The sequence below is a fragment of the Penicillium macrosclerotiorum genome (genome assembly GCF_028827735.1).
Source record: "Penicillium macrosclerotiorum strain IBT 26536 chromosome Unknown utg000012l_segment0_segment0, whole genome shotgun sequence".
Classification (NCBI taxonomy): Eukaryota; Fungi; Ascomycota; class Eurotiomycetes; order Eurotiales; family Aspergillaceae; genus Penicillium; species Penicillium macrosclerotiorum.
The window spans coordinates 44,429-70,384 of NW_026643091.1; the positions used below are offsets into that span (position 1 = coordinate 44,429).

The window sequence follows — 25,956 nt, forward strand, 5'->3', positions numbered from 1 at the left end:
AGATATAACGTTTCTAGACCTTCCTTCGCCTAGTTGAAAGCCGTATTCATTAAAGTTATAGACTAGACGTGTAGGCGTAGTCTTTTTGATAGTTTAGGCTAGTAGATCGTACCAATTCGCTAATACTGCTAGGTCTTCTGCTAGGATTCGCTTTGATTCCTTCGTATACTGCTTAGTAGGCCCTAATTGAAGATGTTTAGGAAGCCTATTAATAAAGCGATACGCCCATATCTTGCTAATCGGCGGCTTCCCGACGCGTTGGCATGCACGATTCGCCCACGATTCTAGTATCCTAGGAGTGATAGGCATATAGCAATCGTTCATATATTGAATCCAGCGAACTAAGGCTTCTTCTTGATAGGGTTCTAGAGCGCGTTTACTAGCATTCTTGCTAATAGTAAGCCTTGCTCCTTTTTTGATTCGATCAGAAAGCGTTGTTCTTGGTACGCCAAATTCGCGTGCTAAACGCGCTATATTCGGCTTCTCCTCGCGTGATGCAGCTAGGCAGGCCTCAGCCATACGAGATTCATCGAATTTAGGCATATTTTGATGGTGGTGTTGGATAGGGAAGCAAAAAATAGGATATAGGAAAAAATGACGGTCTGACTGTGGGTGACGGTCTGAGTGTGGCACACCCACAACGCGGAAGCGGTGTGGGTGGGCGGAGACACTGCTAGTATACTGTGGAGATGACACGCATTTGTCCCAAAAGAAAACGGTGAATGAAAGGCACTTTTTTGCTTCTTTCAGTTGCTAATGCAGCTATAGTACATCGAGTTCATTGTCATGATGGCGAGAAACAGATCAATCCAAACAGTAAATTGTATCATCCTACACATTGAGCAATGAAAAATGAGCAGCAATAATGATTCATATTACTTTCCGTATTCAATTTCCAAGAAATCCCCCACATTATTACTATTTTTCCAAAGAAGAAAATAGAAAATAAAAAATAAACAACCTAAACACAGATCCTCTGATACAGATATAAAGTCTCTGGGCAGGAACTACGGCATGACAGCAGATGACTTCGTGCTTCAGGTGAGCAGCGCTGTCGATCCCGATCTATCGGGTCATGGGTTCACTCTTGTGTGGAGCAGCGTACGCCTCCCGGCGTCTTTCTGCAGCCTGAAACATTCCTGGATGCAACTAAAGGCATGGGAGCTCTACCGAGACCAGACAGCTGCCAAGTATTGGTTACAACTTTGACTTCTATAGCCCAAGTCCCCCAATGAAATCAGCTGTCTCTACGACAACCTCCATAGTTAAACTTCGCCGCTTTTTGTCGATAACATCCAATCCTATTTTAAAACATCCTCTCATTCCATCCTCGAGAATCAGAACTCAATTCAAGCACCTGAACCGTAGCGCCCCAGGCTGTTACTCGAGACGATCCTATTGTTACATTCGAGGAATGGAAGCACAGCGCCACTGTGATGGTCCTTTCTTTCTGTTATGTCTACTACGGTCTCTAGACTTTTTCATCATTGCAACGATCTGCACGTTCGTCAGTCCGATTGGATAAACGTACCTGGTGGAACCTGGCAAATAATGTCTCAGAAGAGAAAAAAAAAAAAGCAGTCTAGTGAACGTCCGGGCAAAACAGGGTTTGGGGAAGGGAGAGGGGAGAGGGGAGTGTTCCGGCAATTGAGACTATTTCCGAGCGCTGAACTTAGCGACAGGAACGGTAATCGATCCCGTTTGTTGTGCCAGGTTTGCCAACGCTTCCTAAATACAAACGTTGTGCAACGCGTGGCTTTCCCCCGACGCGCAACGCTCCGAGCAAAGAAGACCCTGAAAAAGGATGGGAGTGGTGCGCGCGACTCAGCCAAAAACACTGACCTGGGTTGGCTACACTCAGCTTGGATACTGCTCATAACGCGCGTGATGGACCTGTCCACATGCCATGGCCTCACGGGCTGAACAACCGTTCTTCTGGCGAATCAGCGCTTCTCCACGCCATCCTGGCGTGCCGTTCATGGTTCGGCCTTGACACCGGTGGGGATCTACATCTTTCCCACGGGGATGCGACCTACAGCCTCCTTGTTTTTCGAGCTGAGTGGTCTACTGTAAGAAGCTTTGTGATCGAGAATCTTCATCCTCTTCTTCTTTGTTCCGCCTCTATTTGATGAATATCCTGGTACTTCCGTTGCAGGGTAAAATCAAAGGTCTACGCAAGTACCGGATATCCAGTGCACATTGAGCCAAAATGCAGACTGGAAGAATGCGGCAAGGGGAGCTCCATCGACCTGTCATAATCCATTTCATTGAGCTGATGAATGTTGCTCATTTCTGTTGATGGTTTTATAAGCTCTTCAAGATACTACTGGTCCTGGAGAAAAAAGTTCCTTGGCGTGGCGAGGGCAACTATGGTCCTGCGGTGATATTGCCTCTCCCAGTCAGGCTCCGTGTTTTTCGTGGAGAACGATTGGAATGAGAAGATTTTTCTGGCTAGCATTATTTAGAATCGGTTGCCATCTTCGAATAAATAATGAAAAAGTCATTCATTCCATGTCACTGGTCTATATGGAAGCTGCATGTCGGGTAGACCATATCGAAAGAGCCACGACTATCAAATCAGCATCACCAGATGCACAGCATTCTAGGAAGCTTATCCGCCCGCTTCAAGGGTTTGGGATAGGTTGAATTGAAAATCGAATATAAATACATATAAATATAAATCAGATTATGCACCCAACATGGTCGTATAACCTGCATGTTGCATCCGCGCCCGTGGATCGCATCGGGCTACGCCAAGGTTGATCCTGCGCCGTGGACATTGAGGTCTCGGGGCGTTGAGGGCCTTGGGGGGCGCCTCGTCTGGGAGATTCCAATCGTAGGCCCCCAATCGGAGCTGCAGCGTCACCTTGAGTCTCTTTTCGGCGTTGGAGCCAGCGTCGCCTTGGGGCGCTGTGTGACCAGCGAGAGGGAAGGGAACTACCGAAGCCAAGCGTGGAAACGGCACCACTGCAGCCGGCCCTGCTGTGAGACTTGGAGGAAGCATGACGATGGCACGCCCGTCTGGGATGGTTTTCCCTCTGAATCGCGTACATTGGGTGTCCGCGTCGGGCGGTCATCGTTATTGTACGACGCTGTGCATCTTGCCCGCCCTCGTACAGCCGGACGGGGACTAACTGCCGTCGTTGACCGTCGTTTCCCGGACGCAATATCAGGACGATCTCGCGTCTGTAGTATTTGGAATTTGGGCGTCCAGCGCGCATGGGCCTTGATTTTGATGCAAATGACTTGGTATCATCTGCAGGATCGAAGGATCCACTAATCACTCAACGCCCGGCGGGGCTCCCGTGCAGATTATGAACGGGACCATTCCAACCCCAGGAAGGCCTAGTCGATGGAGTCGATGGAGAGAACATTGGGATCTTGCAAGTCTTGGCCATCGAGAAACGCGCAGATAGAACAGCATCGCCTAGGGCGCAAGTCAGATATCTCTTCCAACAGGAATCCGGCCCAAGGGTCAACCCATCATCATGATCCACCGCTCGTAGCCTTGTCTCTCCCAGACTGTGGGCCTCGGAGTATCACCTAACAGCGGCATCGGCGAGAGTGCACGAGCATGTTTCTCCTCCTGTGAATCAACTAGTTCGAACTCGTCGCTAGCTCAGCTTGTCCGCCTGACAGGATGCGGCCTGAGCCCTTTAGTCCTCGGCATTTTTCCAATCCACGGATCTTATTGCGCCGACCCCTTCTAGGCCTTGTGTAATCCTTGCTTTGGGGGGAAGGGGACAGGCTTTTTTTTTTCCGGAGACACATCGCTCGATTATACGTAGAAATAGGACAACAGAGAGACCGTAGCGATATCCAAACTGGATCTAGCGAGAGTAATCCAAGGCATCGGGCATGTCGGTGGCAAGCTTTTGACTATGCTCTTCGTCTGAAATCCGACATACTCCGACAGATGCATGTCAAGAGCTATTAGACATTTCCTTCCAATACTCTCCTGCAGAAATAAGAGCGGCCGCTCTACCCTATGAACGTGGACTATAAACTTCTGCATGACCCGCAACCACAGAACCAAGTATATTGTCCGGAACCATGGACTACGCGCCCAACGCTATGACAGGTTAGATCCAGCTCTCAACACCGTTCTGGATGGATGGCGCGTCGCCAGACGCTTTTCTCTTTCTTTGTCTTCCCTGTTCATAATTCAAGTCTGTTGAGTCATCTCCCTTGTTCATCCTGAGTGTGATGATTCATCCTGATTCCTTTTTTTAAAACCCTAGTTACACAGTCCAGACTAGTCTGGCACAACCAAGAAGAACCTGGAAACCCTATCAGAGCGAGAGATGGTGCTCGCTGTGTGATGAAGACGTGAATGTCGACGGATCTGGAGAGGGGCAAGCGGGGTTTTATAGTCGATCGTCCAGTCTAGACTTGCTTTTTTACTCATTGTTGTCTGGTTGCGCTTGGCGAAGTCCATAGTTGTTATACTAGTTGACAACACTCCGCCTTCTCAGTTCATTCCGATCAATCTCACACTCCGTTCAAGTCGCTCTTCCTGGCTATCCCTGGTCCGTAGTTTGGGTATATACGACCTTCCTGGCGCTATATCAATGTCGTCCAGCCTCTCGCAGCCGCACAAGAGGATCTGAAGTCACACTCCTCAAGTCGTACTATATATGATTTTCCTAGCCCAATCTCTCTCTCTTCCTCTCCCTCTCCCTCATTCTCCCTCTCCCGCGCATCCTAACTTCTTCTGGCCTTTGATTTTACGGGGTTTTTTGGGTTTGATTTTTGGCACCATCTGCAGATCGTATGATTGGCTCGGCGGCTGAATCATTCGAAATCCAACCTGTACGACGGTGGTGGAATCATTACATCGTGTCCTCTACCTTTCTTCTGGCACATCCTCCTTCTTCTCATAACCCACAACCGCCCAGCCCAGCACACCCAACGCAGGGTCCATCTCACCAACCCCATCGATCGCTGTGCCACCTCGGGAAAAAATCGTTATCCGCTCGAGCCATCTGCTAAAGAGCCTAACCCACCGCGAGGCCTCTTATTTGTCTTTTTGACCCTGGAAAGTGCCCATCCCTGGCCCGTGTACCCGCGCACCCGCGTCCCCGCCCCTCCCCCTCGATTCCGAACAAAAAGAAGTGGCCGTCCCTCTGCCCCGGGACGCTTGCCCACGATTGAATTCTTCACTCAGGGCGCCTATCCGATCCTGCCTATCATCTGGGGGGGCGACTAACGGTGGGACTGACAATTTACTGTTGGTTTCGTTTTATTTTTGTCTTTTTTTTTCCTTTTATTTTGTTTATTTTGTTTCTTTTTTCGGTTCCCGTTGCGGGAGATCCCGAGCCCGAGCCCGAAGTCCCATCTCGAGAAATCGAGAACGAAAGCAGTGTCTGTGGCCTTTCAGTCATTGGCATTGGCATTGACATTGCCTGTTTGGAGTAGTTCTCTCATCCTTCGGGACGTCGCAGTGAGCGCGCGCGAAAGAGAGAGAGAGAGAGAGAGAGAGAGAGAGAGCAGTGGCTGCTGTGCCTGATTCCTCTTCTTTTGTGATTTACTTCGTCCAACGAGTACAAGTTCTATCGGGGATGAATCGCCGATTCCTATGCTTCTTCTGATTTGTGGTTGATTCCCTCCCCTCCCCCGAGATTCCCTTGCTGGTCTTTTTCCTGCTCCCTTTCTGGTCCCCTTTTGGGTTTGTTGAATAATCGCCGTGATTCATCTCGTCTTCCTCTGCTCGTCGTCCTCCGGCTTGTCTGGTCGACTTCTTAGGGTTGTGGACGTGGTGGACTTGTCCCCGTGACCAATCACGCGGCAGTCCAACTTGTGCTTGTTCTGCTTTGCTCGCGTCCGCAGTCCGGAGTATATTTCTCGAATCTCTCGAAGCCCTCCAACATACACTTTGAACATCCTCCCCGCCCCCTTGAAACGACTCCAACACTTTGGACCCGCCCGATTCGATCGGTCTTTTTTTGGATCCCTCCATTCTCCGTCTCTGGTGCTCGGGTGATCCGTTCTGTTTGGCCCTGCTTGGTCGATACTCCGTCATCTCATCTTCTCATCTGCTCCCTTCCGGGTCCTTCCTTTCCCTACATCGTTCAACCCCCTGCAACTCTCCAGGCTCTCAAACCGCCCCTCCCCCGTGCGTCTGCCGGTCCAACCCGCGTTTGCTCCTGATTTCTCAGGCCACGAGGCCATTTGGTCCGGTGCTGTCGCCGCCCGATCTTCCAGGCACCGTATCGTCAGGCACCACAAGGCATCCTCAGGCATTCTCGCTCTCGGCTTTTTGCCCTCAACGCCTTCACCGCCTCCGCCCCTCCCAAACCCCAAGCATCGCCGAAAGCTCCATCCACTCGTTCGACCCCCCTGCCCGCGCTGATCGACTTTCAGACGCCCCCTCCAAGCCTGCATGCAATCCTAGCATACCCGCTCACTTGCGTCACCAGCTCCTTCTCACCACCCTCAGTCGCTCCTCCCTCCCGTTCTCCCGCGACTTCGCGTTCAAACGCGCCAATTTCGCGGCCTCGCTGCCGTCTGTCCCTCGACTATGTATGGGACGCCTCACTCCGTCCCAACCATGAACGGACTGGCTGAGGTCGTCGACGGCTCAGGCACGATCGATCCGGCTAATTTGAGTAACTCCGGTATGTTTCTTTTCTTTGATCCTCTCCCCTCCCAACAACTGATCCTACTTGTCTTGCTCCATCTCGGCTCTGCTGTCGCAAGATATTCTGTTGCCCGTTCACCTCTTTCAGGTAAAGAGAAGAGAACCTTCACGGCGCCGTCCTCTGCTTGATCTACTTTTTTTTAATTCCCCTGTTGCGATTCCTGATCTCGTGGCGCAACCTCCTGCGCGCGATCGGCTCCTTTGCGACCGGTTTCCTGGCGCTTCCTCTTATCCTCCCCTCTCTCTGTCATCATGTTTGTCTCGTGCCCGTCGCCTTCCTGTAAACTGATACCCCTCCTAGTCTCTGCTCTGCCGGCACCATCCCCTGCTGAACCCAGTCTCCGTGGGATCAAGCGTAGTCGCACTCCAGATCATAGCGGGAATGGTCATCCAGAAGGCGATCAGGACGATGGTACGTGCGCGATGGGAGAGGGGAGAGCGAGGGGGGGAGGGAGTGAAAGGAAGAGAGAGAAAGAGAGAGGGCATTTTGGTCTTCATGTCTTTTCTTTCCGATCCCTCGTGAACCCGCAGCTTTTTGCCTCGATCATGATTTTTCTTTCGTCTGGTCGCATCATTTTTGGGGTGGGGGGGGCTCATTTCATCAGTGTAGCTCGCTAACCAGGCTTTTCTTTTCCGAAACAGAGGATCAAGGCCGTCGCAAACGCGGTCGTCCCCCAAAGACTTCCCGAGCTGGCTCTAGCGACCATCCAGCTGGGAGCACCCCGGTGCAAACCCCCCAGATGCAATCCCGCCCACTCCCTCACCAACCTGCTGCATCGCCTCCGTTGGCATCGCCCCCCGACAAAGGCACGCCCACAAAGACTCTCGTCAAGGCCCTTCCGACCGTCCGCGACCACACATCGGATCAGCTGAATCCGGAAGGCGACGAATACATCCCCAAGGAGTTTGATGATGCGGGAGAGACGAAGGTGGATCCCATGGGATATCCCCAAGGTGGCCGTGAATATAAATGTCGAACATTCCGCGTCCCCAACCGAGGCACCAAGCTCTTTATGCTAGCGACCGAGTGTGCGAGGGTCCTGAACTATCGGGATTCGTACCTACTTTTCAACAAGAATCGTTCGCTGCACAAGATTATCGCAAATCAAGTCGAGAAAGATGATCTGATCCAGCAAGATATTCTCCCGTATTCCTATCGCTCTCGTCAAATTGCCATTGTCTCTGCCCGATCTATGTTCCGGCAGTTCGGCAGTCGGGTAATCGCCAATGGTCGTCGCGTTCGGGATGACTATTGGGAGAGCAAGGCCAGGAAGCAGGGTTTCACGGAAGAAGACCTCGCGGGCGAGAAACGCCCCGGTGCCACCAAAGCCCGGGATGCTACAACCACGGAAACCACAACTTCGACCCTATTGCCCCTTCCCCATCACGATGTCATCTTTAGCAACACCATTGATCCCTTGCCTCCGGGTCTATCGTTGGATGTTACAGATACTTCGTCGCCGTTTAATCAGCTACCTATGATTCATATGGCCACTACGGATGATCCACGACTCCGAGACTACAACACCATGCCACGTTCGCGCCAAGAACTGACTGGTCAGCCCTACCAAGACAATACTCGTACTAGTACAGGGGCAGAGATCATTCACCAGGCTCAAACAGCCGCAGATTTCAACAAAGTCCTCAGCACGCAGCGAGGCTTTCGTCTCAGGGGTTTGGATGAGTTTTATGCCAAGCCCCGTGAACTTCCCGAATCAGAGGCCCAGGTGACCACTGCGCTGGACTCTGGTTTGTCTGTATCACAGCCCATTCAAGCCGTCCAGGGACCACCGACGAGTATCCCAACCGCTCCTCATGGACAACATCCAATCCCTCATCAAGCCATGATGTCCGGTCAACCATCTTATCCACAGCAGGCACATCATCAGCCCGTCGGCCAGTCTCCTGTACGGGGGATGCCCGCAGGCATACAACCCAACCTCATGCACCAGCGATCCAACCCATCCATCCCAGCAGGTGTACCCCAGGCCCCTTACGCATACCCTCCTCAACAGTCGCAGCAGATGTGGGGTCAGCCACCACTACATCCACAGCAGCAGCAGCAGTCCCCCATGGCCGCCTCCACTGCACAAGGGGTCGGGATGCCTCAGTTCAACCAACAAATGCCTCCGGCCCCTCCGCAGGCACCATCCCCTCTTCATCATGGCCAGCAGCAGCAACCTCAGCAGTCCCCTCGCAACCAACACCGCCCATCAGTGCCGCACATGCCGCAGCAGTTTCAGCAGATGCAGCATCCTCAAGTACAGCAGCAAATGGGCAATATGGGATTCCCCTCCGGCGCTCCGGCTGGATATCCCAACATGGCAGCCCGGGCCATGTATCCCTCTAACCAGGGACCGGGTGGTCAAGCTTTCATGCCAGGCAACCCACAGCAGGCAGGCCTGGCTATGGGCATGGGTACCACGGGCGCTATGCCCGGGTGGCCCGCGGGGCCTACCGGACCCATGCAGCCCGGTCAACCCCAGCCAGGTCAATCTGGCAGCCCATTAGGTGGGTGGTCTGGCTACTAGATTGCGGTTTGGCGTTGTCTAGAATGGCGTTTACGGCGGTCATTTCCAGCATCAGAGACGTCCTTGGTTTTGTTTCCGCTTGTCATTTTTTGACCTCTTTTACCTGAATACCTGAACGCTCTCCGCTTCTTTCTTTTCTTTTGATGTTCCGCCTTTTTTCAACCTGGCGACCCCTTGCATTTCGTGTCTGCTTGCGTGTGACGATCCCGCAACGAGGGATTTTCGGTAATGTTAATCCGGGCCAGCCTTCCTATACCCTTTCTTGTACTCGGTTGGACTCGGGTCTCGATCGATGACTGCTATTTTTTTTCCTCTTCTTAGTCTTTCCTCTTTTACTTCATGCTTGTGTTGATCATTTTGTGGAACCCTTCTTCCGGCGTTTATTTCTTGAAACTGGCGTTCGCATCCTTTTGCCGATTTATTACCTACAGGACTATAAGTATGTATGTCTTATATTTGTCCCGTCCTATTTTTGCTATACAGGATCGATAGGGGAAAGAGAGAGGGTAGGGCGATATTTCCATGTCCACTACGGATTTTTACCGGTCCTCTCTTGCCAGGTCGAGTCACGACCAAGTGTCTTTCCATGGCCGAAATTCCACCGCGTGTCTTACCTCTTTCTTTCTGTATGTGTTTGGTCTGCCTTTTTTTTTTTTTTTTTTTTTGCCTGTGTATCACCGCCTTGGTTGATTTGGGGGACTCTTCAAGTTATGTTCCCTTCTGTCTATACTTTTTCCCTCGTGTGCTATAGTGTGTGACGAGCTTGGTTCCTCTTTCTTTCTTGTGTTGTCTACGTCCGCCAGTTTTTATCGCCCCTTCCTCGCTCTGGCTAGCTTCAAATTGACAGTGATACCTTGCTCCGCTTTCCAGGGCTTTTTTTCTTTCGTTTTGATTTCTTGGGTAACTGTGGATCAATCTTTCCGGCTAGATAAGATAAACAAGGATGGAGGGGAATCAACAGGATGATAAAATATACCATTTCCAACGAGCAGTAATGTTACTTTCATTTGTTGTATGCGTATTTTGATATTTTGACAGTAACAGCGGGAATGGGTAGAATATTGCGATCGAAATGTGAGATGGATAGAGAGAGCGAGAGAGAGAGAGAGAGAACACAAAAAAAAGGCAAAAAGCAACGTCCCCGGGAAGGCTCGAACTTCCAACCTCCTGATTAACAGTCAGACGCGCTAGCCGATTGCGCCACGGAGACTTGTATATGACGCACGGCCGAACTTATGACTCTAGAATGTGAGGGCATAGGGCTGGAATGAGCCATCTCATTGATGTGAATGAGGCTCAAGGAATAATAAGATAGATAAATACTACTGTTGCTTCAGGGTATCGCAACTGAGGGGAATGCATATTTTTAAGGAATTCAATATCCTATCGCTCTCAGAGTATCTGTTCTACAGTACTTTGAGAAGTCCGCGTGGTGAGATCTCATGCCCTATAGATATGACCAGTCTCCTCGTTTGTTTTCCCCCAAAGTTGGCGCCGTCATTTCGAGTATATTTCGGCCATCATTTCGTCGTCATATTCACTCACAGTTATTAGAGGATTCGTGTCCTCTTTGTATCGTTGTATCGGAGTGTAACTTTGGTTGGTTGGTTGGTGGATGCGGGTAGTGTTGAGGAAGAGCCCTCCTTCGATATCGATGACCGCGGCCAACGTCCTCTGGAGAAAGCACCTCGATCGGTCCCAGAAAATGGAGCGCTGCTGTGCCATTACTTTGTTCCGAAATTTTGGGTATGCCTCCGCTACTGGGTATGTTCTGGCTAATTTCGTGTGCTTTGTGGGACTGTTGAATTCTGCGACGGAGCGGGCAGGTTGTATGAATGGTATCGATTCTTCTTGTATGGTAGTCACACTGTACTCGGCAGTCGAGGGGAGTGTTTTTTTTTTCGGAAAAAGGCCGGGACTCTTCCGTTCTTCACGGTTGAATCAATATGTGTGGTGCTCATAAGCCCACCTTCATGTACGTGTGAAATTGCAATTCTTTCCTGTGCCCCTGGTTTCTTTTTCTTCTGCGCTATTGGCGGGCTTGGATAGGGAGATGTCACGGTTCAAATAACACCTGTTACTTGTGATGGCGTTGCTGGTGATTTGAATACTGTTGCCTGGTAGCTGGTTGGGATTAGCCGGGTTAATTCCGTGGGGTAATATTTATATATATATATATATGCACGTGTACCCCGTAGAGTGTCTCGGATACTCTCTGTGCGATGCGACCGGAAGCATGTTTAAAATTTAAAAACTTATGATTGTGCGACCGAGAGATCCTAATGGCAACGCTCTTTTAAAGCCTTTCGAATTTCCAACCCAAATTTCATCAGCTCATATGGTCAACATGATGCATTTCCCTATGAATCCTGAAAGTGACAGTGTGAAGCGGCCTATCAGCAAATAATTCGAGCTTAAGAAGGCGTTAGTCATATTTTTATGTTTTCCCTACCATTACATCAACCGTCTCCGTGGCGCAATCGGCTAGCGCGTCTGACTGTTAATCAGGAGGTTGGAAGTTCGAGCCTTCCCGGGGACGTTTTTTTTTTTCTCTTTTGGCTTTTCTTGATCGATTTCTCCCGTGGGCCGTCATTCGAATAGCGAGCGGCTAGAAGTTAAGAAATTACATTTTTATACACCCCGGAGTAGGGATCAAAATTATATATATATTTTTTATTTTTTATCACTTTTTTTCCTCCCGCTAACATAACAAGATATCAATCACGATTGACATTAGAAACGTAAGGAAACCGACAACGACCATTTCAGTAGATCATCAAACTACAGAGATATACGAATCGAATGTTGTTAACCAGTTCACTAAAGTATCTATGCCCGCCCTCGCCTCCCCCTAGCCTAATCTCGATACACTGCCTAATAATATCCACGTCTCCCTATTTAAAATCGAGTATATATTCACTTGAACTTTGAACCTATCCAAATTCGCTTACTTTATATTATATGTAAGAACCCCCTCAAGACTAAAAATGGAGATAGCGCTAAAGAAATAATGAATAAATACCCTATCTAACAAGCTCGGTAACTAGAATATAGTAACGTGGCTACGAAGAAGGTGTCGCTAGAATAAAGAAAATGCTAGATTTTGAGAGAGCATTCTTATTCCACTAGATATTAGAATCTAGGTCGGCTAGCAGAGATCCAAAGAAGAAGATAAGGTGAGAAATTCACCCCTCTCTATAACACTCACGATCACGCTAACATGCTTATTGATAGTATCGTCACTGATTCTAGCAGATATCAAGCGCGTTTTTTCTAATTTCTACTAGCGGAAACTATCACTAGATAAAGTGCCTTTCTTCACCTTGCTCTTTTTTACCTAGCTCTTCCACATCAACCTCTTCCGTAGCTAGAATTTACTTCGAATCAAAAAGAGTGTCAGTGACCTAACACAAGCTAGTTAGAAGGATAATACTTAATCTTTCCCCCCTACGGACTTCTCAAACATTGCTATACCAATAGGCCTTGAGATCGATAGCTAATTCGGCAAGGATTTTTATTAGCATTATATCAATATTTTAGAAAATAAATTTAGAGATTAGAACCTAGTAATACTCGCCGACTTTGTATAGATATGCTTGATTCTACATAGGCGCTTTTCGGTAGCATCCTACTAATAGATAGGCGTTTCAATTTCCAAGATAGATAAGAGAAGTAGCTTTGTTTTGCATGTGTTAAATTAAATATAAGGTATGTATCAAACGAGTCAATTTGTCCACACTACATAAGAAAGAAGACGAAGTAAGATATAGTTTATTTTGACTTTTTGTGAAAAAGAAAACCTCAAGTGCCGTATAGTGTTTTATAATCTCGCATTCTCCTATTTGCATATACTAGGCTTTTTCGATTTGTTAGGTTTAATGAGTACCTGGTTAACTCATTCACGTCCCCTAGATTGCCCGAGATGTATAGATTAATGTAGGGCCAAACTGGTGACCACGTAATCCTCAATTACTTTTCTCTTCCGCCTGTGTGCTAAGAGTAGAGTATTTTGCTATCAGGTTTCATGAAACGTGGAAGTGCAGCTCTATCAATTGACCAAGGCTTGCAGACTCAGCTTTAATAGGTCACAGGCTAGAATACAAAGCTCATTCAATCCATTTGTCGCTAAATCCTCCACATACGTACCACGTGACCAGAGGAATAATAATATGACTTATTCCGGTCTGTCTATGCTCGAGACCCATTTCTGTCTTGTGATTGAATGACAATAATACCGCAGTACTCCTAGCAACCTCGATTCAGACGTCTCGCTTTTGCATTTTAAATTATGATTAAGCCCTGTGCCTGGGGGTAGTAAAAATAGTTGATTACCAAAACTCTTCGTGGCTCAATTCTTCGGGCCTCTACCAACCCTCTCCCAGGAATCGTGTCACCAGTTCGTCTTGCACCATATTGTGCCAACTCTTCTTCCCAACTCTACTAGCAAAGAAGAAATTCAATATAGTTGTTTTCAGGGGAGCATGAGATATATGGCTATATTATATTTTAATTCAACGCATACAAATTATCGAATCGTCATTTAGTCTCGAAACGAAAAGCAAGACCACTCCGCAGTCGCCGAAGCGATTAGCATTCATGGACCTATTGTACCTATATTCACATACCAGGGCGTATATAAAGGACTATTTGTGTATATATCACCTTTTGCAGAAGGAACACCGTATATCAATGTCTTGATGTCTTCTAAAGACTTTCGATTGCCGCTCTGGAAGAAGATAATAACTGTTATAGATCTTGCAGACCTTATAACTCGGGGAGCTAGAGCAAACAATAATAAATCCGAAACTGCTATAGTCGAGCTTACCTTGAGGCAGCATTTTACGATCGGGCTCTAGCTACACTTGTGGCACAGGGGCACAAGGGTATAACAAAAGAACAATTGGAGTTGTAGGAGGCGATTGGAATGTTGCATAACGGTGTGGAGCGACTTCTCTAATTCAAAGACGAACGATCTGAGCATTATCTAGATGGGTATCTTCGGAAATTGTCTTTTATGAGCGACGCTGTATTAGCCTAGCATATGGACAAGGCAGTGAGGGATGTGTGGAATGTTTAATTTCTGTATAATTAAAAAGTCCATAAAACTCATTGTTGACTTTTGAGGTAATAGGATAATAATAAGACCACTTAATCAACATTAAGTTATAATGTTTAATCTGGTGCGTCTCTCCAAGCAAGTGTCTCCGTGGCGCAATCGGCTAGCGCGTCTGACTGTTAATCAGGAGGTTGGAAGTTCGAGCCTTCCCGGGGACGATTTCTTTTTTTATTCTCTATTTTTGTTTTTCAATCCTGCTCTTTTTTTACCGCTTTTTCAGCTACTAAGCTCTCTCTTTTTGCCCCTGAGAAATCGAAAGCCTAGGAATCACGTAGGTACTGTGATAATTGTTATTCGCTCTCCAACCTTTAACATTGGGCGATATAATAGCTTGATTAGTTGGTTCTGAAGGTACCGAATGGATTATCGAATGTTGCTTATATCTATATATAGTTTTACCCTTGGAATACGTAGAAATCGCTTTAAACTATTGTTGGTATCTGTTGAAGCTAGCTGAGTCAGTTCTATACGAATCATCGCCATGCTCAAAGACATAGTAAGACATACTCCCGGTAATGAAAGATGGCTGCATCTCATACATACAAGGAGTTCAGTTCATACTTATCTCTGTGCTCTCTCAATTTTTTTTCTACCCCAAGTTTAATCAGAAAAAAGTTAAAATGGTATAAACATACATATCTATTTTTATACAGCCATAAAAAACTGACAGCGACAAATTTGCTATACATCTCATTAAAGCAGCGCAATCTAACATTCGAAACCAAAAAATCATTTAGCGTCCAAACATAGCCAGCCAAAAATACAAGCCAATTTTACTCAAACATCTGTAACCAAAGGTGTAGTCACGGGCGCCGCACTTGACGGGCACACACAAGCAGTCACGCTAGTCACGGGCGGCGCTGTGCAATGCGCACTGACAGTCCACGACACTGCTGTCGTGGTCGCCTGCTCGTGCTTCTGCTCCGCGCGTACCAGAACGGGAATCACAGCACCTGTGCTCAGGCTGAAGGTGCGATGTCCGACGACGCGCAGAATCGAGGAGATCTCACCGGAGTGCGAGGTCACACTGACGAAGGATTCCTTCTTGCTGGAGGCACTGGTGAAGAAGACCTGGCCCAGAGCTGTAGTGGAGCGGACGTCCTGCGCGCCGCTTGTCTCGGCAGTGACGCCATTCCAGAGCTCGTCGTCCTCAGCGAAGCCCTTCTCGATGGGCCAGCCTGGAAACAGCGAGTGAATGTAACTTTTGCTGCGACGGTGATCACAGGTGTGGATACTGATACCCTCGCGGAAAAGTTCTTTGACGAGGGGCTTGAAGGTGGCCGCACCATGCGGAAGAGCTAGGCCATTGAAGGTGAGATTGGCAGTTTGCAGGGTGCGCGTAAGAGGGCTGACAAAGTAGTTGTCAGGAGTGTGGATTTTCTGCTCGTCGATCTCCTTTTGCCAGAAGTTGTGAGCGATAAGGGCTTGGGATACACCGTTGTCGGTGAGTTCGGCATCGTGCCAAGTTGCGGTGCTGTTTCCGTCGAGCTCAGCCCAGTAGCACTGGTGGAAAAGCGTGTTAACTGGAGACTGTTTTTTTTGCCTCGACAGCAATGAGAATGTCGAGAGTGGGGTCACTTACATTCCACGCCGGGGTACCGTAGTAAGTCTCCGCAGCGTTGTGCCAGCCTTCGCCGTGGCGGCCAAGGAAGAGCACCTTATACTCCACAGTCTTGGGAGAATCATTGTTCAGCTTCTGCACTTGGCGATAAAAACGCTCCCACTGGGTGAGATCTTCGCCCTTGTGCTTCAGCTCCTTATCGACCGGGTAAGTTCGGTTGATGAGGCCGAAGTTGACGGCAGTCTAAAGATCAAGCACATGGAGATGTTAGACCGGGAAAGTCAACCGTTGGCTTGCAGATCATATCATAGCAAAACATACATAATCGAAAGTGGATGCAACCGTTGCGCTTTCGTCCTGCAAGAAATATCCGGTCACAGTCTCATACTCGATGGTGGTCGCCTGTGCGCAGGCGATTAGACCCAGCAGGGCCGGACTCAGAGCCGAGAACTTCATAGGGCAGGGGGGTTGAAACGGCGAGAAAAGCAACCAGAGACCACGGTAAATGCCAAAATTTTGAGTTTTCCCAGTAGGATCGGCACATCGCTTTTATATCTCAAAAACATGAAGAACAGTTGTGATCCCCGCAGTGGATCAGCCAGGCACGGCGGAGAAGCGACGGCCAACGGAGCGGAACACGTGTTGGCACATACTGGCCGATGCGGAGAAAAAGCGACCTCTGGCTGGACGCTAGCGCTCAACTAAACCTAGTGGCAGCCCATTGTAAGGTGTGCCACTGATGCAAAAAAGCCTGCTAGCGGTTGAGAGTTATTCTAGCGGTCGGCTAACGGAAGAATTCCCAGCAATTTGCGGCCGCCGAACCGAATCATGGTGCAATGATGACGCGAACGACCAATAGGGATCGTGAAGCAAAAGCGTGCCGTCGGGCAAACTTCGGTTCGCTTTGCATTGCTGGGATTCTCGGAGATGAGTAAATTCCAAACAAATTTATCGGAAACCGAGTACATAGAGATAATAATGGATGCCATAAAAGAATGAACTTTAAAACACCAAGCCCCTTTTTTTGTGGTTAAAACAGACGGACCAAGTTGGTCAGGAGTCAAGAATCGATATGAGATATGGAAAAGAGAAAGAAAGAAGTAGTAGGTATAGGTATGTGACAGTATGTATCAGTCAAAATGCTGCCAAATATGCAAAATCCAAATCCCATCCAAAAAGCCGAGCCCATTCCATAAACACAAAGACACAAAATAATATAGTCGATGAGAAGTAAAAAAAAGGTTCTCGAGCATTGGCGAGCTCGGCAAGAATTAAAAAGTCGTATATATCGGACACCAAATATAACAGCCCAGGCCAATAGAACACAAATGCAAAGAATGCTCCGAAGATATAAATGAACCCCGGTGGAACCACACCGAATTAAAAAAAGACGAGAAAAAGAGACAGTATGTAGGAGGAAAGGTTTTCAACAAAATGACAGTGTCTCCGATTTGGGGAGAGTTGGGGGAGGAATGAACAGGCCACACCCGTGGGCGGGCAATCAGGGGTTTGAAACAACAGAGATCCCAAACGGAAAAAAAAAAAAAAAAAAACTCGTATGAGGGACGAGAGGATGCATAGCAGTTCGTCCCAGACCAACAAAAGCGTATTTATCGCGGCACATTTCTCATTCAGGTCTATCGAAATAGGGAGCCTTCCTTCCTCAGGAGGGGTAATGGCCCGAACCTGCGTTATTCGCAAAGGTATAGGCCTTGTGCTTGTGCATTGGTCCCAGATGTTGAGCAGCAAAGCAGGGATCATGCTCGGCAAATTCATGCATCATAAACTCTGCAGGCTTCCTTTCGTTCATATCAGCGGAGACTGACAAATCCGTGTCTTCAATCGAGTAAATCAAAGATGGGGATCCGGACACCGGGTCCATCCCAAATGCCTGTCCAGGGTGCTCAACCGCAGCTTCGAATCCAATAGGGGATACAGTGCTCGAATGCGGCACCTGAAGGCCGGGCGGGAACTCGGGCGAGGAGAGCGAACCAGCATCCGCCCAGCTCCGGGCAGTCATGGGAACTGGGTCACAGCTCACGTACTCTGGGAAAGTCGTGACCTGTGCCGGAGCTGACATGGGGGGAGCCACAGCCTGGTATGGGAAGGGGGGAGTAGATGTCGAGCGGGGTCGTTGGAGGCGAAGCAATATTAACTTGCATTGGCTGAGAGGAAGGGAAAAACTGAGTGGTGGAGTGTGCGGAGAGGCAGTAGTTGCTGTCAGTCGGCGAAGCAGGCATGAAATGCTGGAAGTCTTGCGGGGTCAAGGGTGTGGGCGGTGCCAGGGTGGTTGAGGAGACAGATGGCCGCAGCATGTCTGTCTTGCTAGACTTCATGGATCCAGATTCGGCAAATGTGAAATTCAGAGGGGAGCGCTGGGCAGCGGAAGCCTTTCGCACACCGGCATACCGGGTGTTGAGACTTTGAGTGGACTTCGAATGTCTCATTGAGTTCGCAGCACCTGCACCAGAGCTGGGCATGCGGCTTGTGGGCGAGAGGGAGGACATAGAGGTGGATGCAGCAAGCGATCGGGTGCTGGAAGTACCAATGGCGGCCGGACGGGGACGCTTTCGCCTGGCGGCAAGGTCAAGCTCTTTCCCGGCCTCTTTCCACGACGATCCTCCGGCACGACTGGACAACGTAGACCCATCAGTATGGATGCCAATTCCATCCAAGGACGCGGCAAGGGCACCAGACGACCCCCGGCGGGAGACGGAGATACCGGGCGTTGGCATTGGCATTGCGAACGGCATGTTATCGTAGCCAAGACCAACGTCTGTTCCCATACCATGAGCTGAAGGCGTTTCCTTCGAGGACTCCGCCCACTCCTCAGTATGGGGAAATTGAGATCCCGACAACGCCTCCACTTCAGACTGAGAAGCGTGCGAGGAGCCGGAGATATCGGAGACAGCTTGGGCAGCCTCGGATGAACCATGGGACCAGGAGTTTTGCTCCTCCTTGAGCTCTGACCAGTCAGCGTAGGCGGCCCTGTACTCTTTCTGACCCTTGCTCTCGGGTCCTCTCAAGGTGGAACTCGGGGGAGCCATTGAGGAAGGCGAGATCGGCTCGTCCTCATGTGCCGTCTCGTGCTTGCTTCCTCGGCGGGTGAAGCGGTCTCGAGCGGCACATGCCGCATTCAACGCCCTTTGCAGGGAGGCGAAGGTAGCCTCTCGGGCGGATTCACTCTTGGTCTTGTGGTGTTTCTGGTTGACGTTGGCATCGGCTTTGCTGTGTTCGGAGGGGGTAGATGTGGCGGGCATGGTATTTGTGTTGATCTCCGTGTTTGTAGAGGTCGATTGTTTGGGAGTTGGAGACCTCTCTGGTTCTTCCTTAACGGTAGACGACTGCCGAGACTCGGATAGCTGATCCAGAGTCTCTGACTTCCGGCGAGCGGTCTCCTCAGCCTCTGCCTTTGCCTTCTGCATCTTCTCGAATTCCTCCTGACGTTTCTGTTGTTTGGCCTTGGCCCGTCGGTTTTGGAACCAGTTCTGCGATGCGATCCATTAGTCCCTCGGGGTGTCCTCGGAGGAAGGAAAGAAGAGGAAAAAGACGAGAAGGAGAAGGGGGGGGGGGGTGGGAGGAAATTGACATACCGCAACACGAGGGAGACTCAAATTGGTTTGCGCCGCCAATTGCCGCTTGACATTGCTGCTGGGTTTGGGATGGGCCTGGAACTGGGTCTCGAGGGTCTCGACTTGCTCTTTCGTCAAACGGGGTCGTGACAGGTTCTCTGTGTATTCGTCATAGTCCATGATGGGTTGGTGGTAGTAGTCAATCATCTCCATGGACGGATGGGGGTACAGATAGCCATCAATGGGGTGATGCATCATCGGCGGCGGCACCATGGACGGGTCGTAGGCCATGGCATGATCCATTGGGAGACCGGCATGGGCGGCATAGTTCCATGAAGGGTGAATATAGCTCATGGTTGCGGACGAGAGGGCGGCGAGGAGAGAAAGGAGAGAATAGGGTATCTGGCGCGAGTGGGACCGCGAGGGAGAGTGAGGGGAGGAGGAGGAGGAGGAGTTGGAGGAGAAGGAATGGAATGGGATATGGAAGGGAAGAAAGAAGCGAGGATGAGATGAGCTCAAGGAAAGACCGTCGTAGCACGAGGGAGAGCCAGGACTGAGGGAGGGTGACTATATCATAGAGTGGAGGGTGATGGGGGAGCGTCGAAGGAGTGAAGGTCGAGGAAAAAGCAACAGCGACTGGACATATACCCAATTAAGGAGAGACGGAGGGGAAAGCAGAGCCAGAAGTAGGAAGCCAAATAAAAACCGAAAAAAATGACGAAAATCCCAAAAAGAAAAGAAAAAGAAAAGCGAATGTAGGCTGATTAAAGGAGAGTAAAAGAAAGCGGAGGTTGTGAGGGAGGAGAAGAGGAGACGAAGGCGCGCCAGTGGAAAAGCAAGTGGAGGAGGCGCGATCGGGTTTGGGGGGGGGTTTGAGTCTCTTGGGGTTTGGGTCTTTCTGGGTCTTTTTCGGTCTTTTTGGTCTTTTTGCAGTTTGGGGCTGCTGTTTCTTGCAGCGCGGGTAAGGGGGCAGGCTCGTATGGTACGGGGCCTCAGGTACCAGGTACCGGGTATCGTGTTCGGTATCGACGTAATCTCTGTACCGCAGTTCGACAGTCAGTTCCCTCGATCTTCGAGGACCAGTGCGGGACCTGGTACCGGTGACCAGCTCTGCCCACCTGAAGCACCGGCCCTGCACAGGTCACCTGTACCTGCTCGTCACTCGGGGACCTGACCGTCCCAGTCCGGTCGAGAGACGGTCAGGTACAGTACCTGGGCGAGCCAAATCGATCTGGTGCTGCCGTGCGCTCAGGCCGACCGTCGGCAGCACTCATTCTCAGGTGTGCCCGTATCGTACTCGCATCCAGTCATGCTATCCTCCTCTCCTCCTACCGTCATATCATGCTTTCCAGAACTATATCCATACAATATCATCGATCCCGGACAGAGCACCCCGTACCCGACAACTTGGACGAGGGATCACCGCGAGAGACTGAAGAGGGACCCAGATCGTCTACCATTCCCCGTTTGGGATCACATACGTAGATGTCGTGCCGCAGCACCAGGATGGGGCCTTGACTCCCTCGAACGGGCTGAAAATATCCCCCTCCCCACTCGGCCTCATCCGTGGAGTCGCGCTACCGCCCGCGCGGTTCTAGGGGGTGGCGGCCCTGCTGGGATTGCACGCTGCAGGACTGCTCGGAAGGGAAGCTCACGACTGGGCAGCTTTTGGGCTGCTGCGTCAGGTCACACTGTGCATCGGGTCCAGAACCCAATTCCGATCCCGCCTGGGTTGTGCAGGCCCATGAGAAGGGGGATTGCATGGGCTGCGCGGGCCAACCAGGGGAAAGGGAGGGACGGTTGTTGGGCCCGGGGTGTCACGGAAGAGGAGCCCCGGAAGTGATGCCCGCCAGGCCTTGCGATCCAACTCTCCCTGCTATACGGACTACCCAGCTCTCTTCCCCAGGAGTATGCTTCTACTGCTTCTGCTTCTTCTTCCCTCCAATCTCTGCGTCTTGTCATGACTTGCGCTCCTTCCTCCCCGAGTAAAGCCGTGGGGCGCCGAGTGGGCTATTCGGGGTCTCTCCGCGAGCCCTAAGCAAATTGGATCGACCTGCCAGACCCAATTGGATCGCTGGCACCAATCATCACCGCGGGTCCCGATCAACCGCTGTTTGAGGTTTGGGGCTCCACTATGATGTGTGTATACATAGGTTTTTCTTTTTTTCTTCTTTTTTTTATACAAAATCTTGTACTTATTTTTTTTCTTCTTTTCTGGGATTGTAGAAACGGGCGAGTGGAAGAGTTCTTTTGAAAAATTTATGAGCTCAAGATCCTATATCCGACGCTGTCAAATCGGATAGGTTGGGGTTTTCTGGGTTTCCCGATCGAAGTGTATCGACATTCGCCTATTGTCACTTCGACTCGTATGGCACACTTTTCCGAGTCAATGACAGAGTCCTCGGTCTTATACTTCGATCTTCCCTTCTCTCTCTCTCTCTCTCTCTCTCTCTCTCTCTCTTTTCGACTCTGTAGACGCTCTCCCTTCTCAGAATCACATGTAGATATTGTGGTATGCTCCAATGACGGGGCAGATAAACAAAGGCCGGATCCACGGTTGAACTCGGGCTCGTTCCACGGGTGTCACCCGGGTTCCTGTCCCGTCTGGTCCCTGGCCAAAAGTACTTTCTCTCCAGATCACATCTCGGGTCCTCCCACCTGAACAACATGCGGAGTCGAGACCGGAGACTCGAACAATCGCCCGATCTCTCAGATGCCCTATTCCGGATGGTGCATGACTGCAGGACTGTCTTTCTGGTGCATCGACGAGTGTCACACTCGGCGAGTTTGAAAAACTTCGAGTCTCTCCGCCGCGATCTTCGATATACAACGTGCAGTGCTCTGCGTCATGAGCCGTCCTCGCGGATATCGTATACTCGGGATTGTTCGCTCTCCTCCGTCAGAGGCGTGGGCCGGGTCTCCGCGTGTATCCCCAATACGAATACATCCAATACCTGCAGTACCTGCCGGACACCCCAATACCTCGACGGTACACGCTGGCCCGTACCCCACCCCGTATCTCCCTGTACTCCGCCCCAAAGCAGTTCCTGCATTAGCGCCATGTCTGATCCCAGCCCGGTGGCCCGTGGAGTCGGACGTCCAGTCTGCTCTGCGGTCGACGACGGGACTGCACCTATCATGGCTATCCTGGCTATTTTCTTAATTTTCTTATTTGCCTGTCCCTTTCCCTTTTCTATTTCCTGTTTGTTTTTATTTTTATTTTTATTTTATTTTTTCTCTTCATTTTTTGGTTCTATTTTGTTTTCTGAAAACAATTCGATTGCGGCCGTTTGGGAGGATCACTGACGCGGGCTGAGCTGAAGAGAAAGAAGGCGGAGACACAGCAATCACCGCGTGGGCAAACAATGTCGTATACCTCACCACCTCCTCTGGTGTGTGCACTCGGAAATAAAAAAAAATGTTGCCCCTCCCAGCTCCCAGAAGAACCACTTCGTTGACGGAGTATCGCTGGCCCTCCCTCTGTCCTCAGTGGGTCCTCTTCTTCCCCCAAAGTTTCCAACGCCGTGGATCCCCTGTCCATCTGTCACGGGTGATCCAACCTGCATGGCGTCCGCAAGCCACCAGTCCTGGTCGTGGCCCCCCCCCCTCTGCCCGACCAGGAAAACAGGGATGAAAGGAGTGAAGAAGAGCCACCGAGGGACCGCGAGAGCTAAGCAGGGTATATCCATGCATCGAGCACCATGGACAACCATTGAGACCCCTACAGCAGACAACCCAAGGCTCTGGTTCAGGCGATCGCTCCCCGGACCTCTCGATGGCCTCGAAAGGCTCACATGATATCAGACCTCATCGCAGGAGGAGGTCGCCCGTAATCGGCCGCTTCACGTCCGGAGGTCCCTCACCATTCGCACTATTGAGACCTGAAGCACGCTGGCCCGCCATTTGTCCGACGTCCGATCAGAACAAGCCCGACCCTCCTCCTCCCCCCTTTCGTCCCCGCTAACGTGAAAGGATGCTAGTGAGGGTCAATGGCAGCAGCACGCCAAGCCCAGCTAAACATCAATAGTCGACCGATCCCGTCGATCCTCACTGATCTGCCGAGCTTTGTTTTGCTGGTCCTGGTCTTGCTTCCTGCTTGCATGGGACATGCTACGCCGGGTTTTCTCCATCGCCCCTTGGTTTCTCCCCCCCCCCTCCCTCCCCCTCCCCCTCGAGTGGCGGGCCCTCCAGCCTTTCCGGCTCCTCCAGGTCCCCGGCTCCCCGGCTTCATTGTGTGATCTGCCTCGCCTCATCATCCGATTCCCGGCACTCTGGTTGGCCCTGGTCATGACGGCGCTAAACGTCGGGGATCAAGAGGCTTCCTGCACCGCCAATCACGGTGCCCACACTCAGTGGCTCACCACACTCCTCTCCCTCCCTTCCCCTCCCTTCCCCTCCCTTCTTGATCGCTGGTTCGTAACGCGGTCCTCCTGCAGTCCACCTGCAGCCCCCGGCCAAGCTCATAGCTTCCCGACCTCCGGAGGAAAGGGGGGAGGGGGTGAGGCTGTGGGTGAAAATGACATGACGCTGTGCTTCCTAGCATTGTGCAGAGCATTTGGAAGGGAAAAACAAATTCGACCACTGCAACGCTCTCGAAACTGCCGCTCCTCGCTCTTTTTTGATGCTATCTCTCACGAGGTGTAGTATACCGACCTACCGACCTATGCAAACTACAGACTACGTAATGCACACCGGCCATGCCGTTCAGCCAATCCCGGACCTGCTCTTCAACGGTTCCTGAAACCCAGTTTAGATGTGTTTCTTTTTCTTTCAATTTGTTTTCCTTTTTTTTTGGTAGTTTCTTTTACCCGGAGACCGCCCACTCCGACACTTCCAGCCCGCCACCAAGCCCATCTCCTATCATCACCCCATTGACAGGAAACCGTTGTACAGAAAAATCCCCTTGCAAATGTGAAGCCTAAAAGATAGCTTCGGTCGAATTCCGGATATGCTCCTCAAACTCTGATCCCATCGTGCGACATCCTCTTTTGTCGCCTCCCCTTCTCATCTACAACCGGCTTAGCTTATCCCCAAGTCCCATCTCCCAGGTACGGTACTGGGATCGTGCTTTCTGAATAGTCTGGTCCTCGTGCTGTGAACTACTTATCGGGGAGAAACTCTATTGTCTCGAAAACATAGACTGGGGCCCCAATCGAAGGGAACTACTGTGGCACCACCACGTTTCTTCCCTGCTCCAGTGACCCATTTTCAGAACCCATTTCCACTGACCTATTCTCCTCTTTGCACCCCCCGCTACCCCCCCCAATCTCCGCTCAGATATGATCTACAGCACAACCTACTCAATCCGGCTTCCGGGATCTACTTCGAACATCCCGACGCTTGTCCGCGCCCTACTGATCGGTTCGATGATCCAGTCAGGTGGGCACGTTCTCCCGGAAATATGGCGAGCACACCCAGAATTAAGTTCCTATCTCTTCCTATCTCCTCCCCGGAAACCAAGGACTCCAGGATCACCGCAGGGGAGGGGGATTGTCGGTTGAGTGGGTCGCTGCTCTTCCAACATTGGGCTCAGCCTCGTGAGATGCCTGCCGACTCTATCCAATGGTACCAGGCTACCAAGTAAATGTAACAAACCTAAAGCTCCAGAAGACAAAACACGGGATCCGCTACCACGACAAGGACCCCGTCGACAACGTGGCATTCTTCTGCGGCAAACCTTACCTGGGCCCGAACAGGGGCTGGTTCCCACTCGGCTGGCCGCATGTCGTGGACGAAAGTGCCGCGATCCCAGATTGAGTCTCGGCTTCTACTGGATGTGGCTCGTGATAGACAGGGAAGAATGATTTCACGTGCAGCAGGGGCCTATCCATGGCGTCTATTACATTTGTGGCTGCGAGCTTCCCGTCAAGCAAAAGTATTTGAGATAACAAGGGGCTTTGATGATGATCACCTTAGGGGAGACTGCTTGTTGAGAGCTATGCCTGGATTTTAGTGAAGTCTCCACTTCTAGATTCACGGAATATACGAAGAGAAGGGCGAAAAACAACAAGAGGAGATGAGAGGAGGGACAAGGCCCATAACTGTGCCACACGACTGTGAATATTCTCCTTGACCAAGGCCGACTACTGTTTGAGGCGTGGGGTAGCTCCGTCGAACTATTGTATCAGATTCTCCTCTGATAAATTGAAGTTTTCCGGGCCAATTTGAGATTGGCCCGTGTGCTTGCTTTTACTCTTTTCTTTCTTTTCTATCCACTCTTGGGGCCTTGGGGGGGGGGGGGGGGAAGATCGTGTTCTGATCGTCATTCCTTCTAGAGACTGTACAACATCTTCGGAAGCTCGGAGTAATAAGAGATGGGAGGAGGGGAGGGGCGATCCATCGATACTATCGACATTATCGATGCTATAGATCTCGGGGCCGAGACGGCGTCCGGACTACACCCGGGATGGGATGGTCAGGGATGTTATGGCGTGCATAGCCCGGGTCGTAGTGCGATGGGTCCGTGATACAGATCTCCGTCATCTCCGTCATCTCTAATGGAAATGAGCCTTGTCTGAGAAGATCATCCTGCGGAG

The 25,956-nt window shown here is 50.5% G+C and overlaps 4 protein-coding genes across 4 annotated transcripts; 2 read left to right on the forward strand and 2 right to left on the reverse strand.

Annotated features, from left to right (window-relative positions):
* Window positions 1-6,550: 6,550 nt before the first annotated feature.
* Window positions 6,551-9,171, forward strand: N7462_011410 (putative nuclear localization protein; the record flags this gene model as incomplete). The annotated part of the gene is made up of 3 exons (XM_057083124.1): window positions 6,551-6,617; window positions 6,942-7,052; window positions 7,283-9,171. The coding sequence occupies 3 exons, from the start codon at window positions 6,551-6,553 to the stop codon at window positions 9,169-9,171; spliced, it is 2,067 nt and encodes a 688-aa protein (XP_056927863.1).
* Window positions 9,172-14,339: 5,168 nt separating this feature from the next.
* On the forward strand, window positions 14,340-14,701 carry N7462_011411 (uncharacterized protein; the record flags this gene model as incomplete). Its single annotated transcript, XM_057083125.1, has 2 exons — window positions 14,340-14,558; window positions 14,681-14,701. The coding sequence occupies 2 exons, from the start codon at window positions 14,340-14,342 to the stop codon at window positions 14,699-14,701; spliced, it is 240 nt and encodes a 79-aa protein (XP_056927864.1).
* Window positions 14,702-15,064: 363 nt separating this feature from the next.
* N7462_011412 (uncharacterized protein) lies at window positions 15,065-16,304 on the reverse strand (the record flags this gene model as incomplete). Its single annotated transcript, XM_057083126.1, has 3 exons — window positions 15,065-15,790; window positions 15,870-16,091; window positions 16,170-16,304. The coding sequence occupies 3 exons, from the start codon at window positions 16,302-16,304 to the stop codon at window positions 15,065-15,067; spliced, it is 1,083 nt and encodes a 360-aa protein (XP_056927865.1).
* A 1,207-nt stretch (window positions 16,305-17,511) lies between these two features.
* N7462_011413 (homeobox domain-containing protein) lies at window positions 17,512-19,774 on the reverse strand (the record flags this gene model as incomplete). Its single annotated transcript, XM_057083127.1, has 3 exons — window positions 17,512-17,943; window positions 18,005-19,336; window positions 19,442-19,774. 3 exons carry the CDS (start codon window positions 19,772-19,774, stop codon window positions 17,512-17,514), a joined length of 2,097 nt encoding a protein of 698 aa, XP_056927866.1.
* Window positions 19,775-25,956: the final 6,182 nt, after the last annotated feature.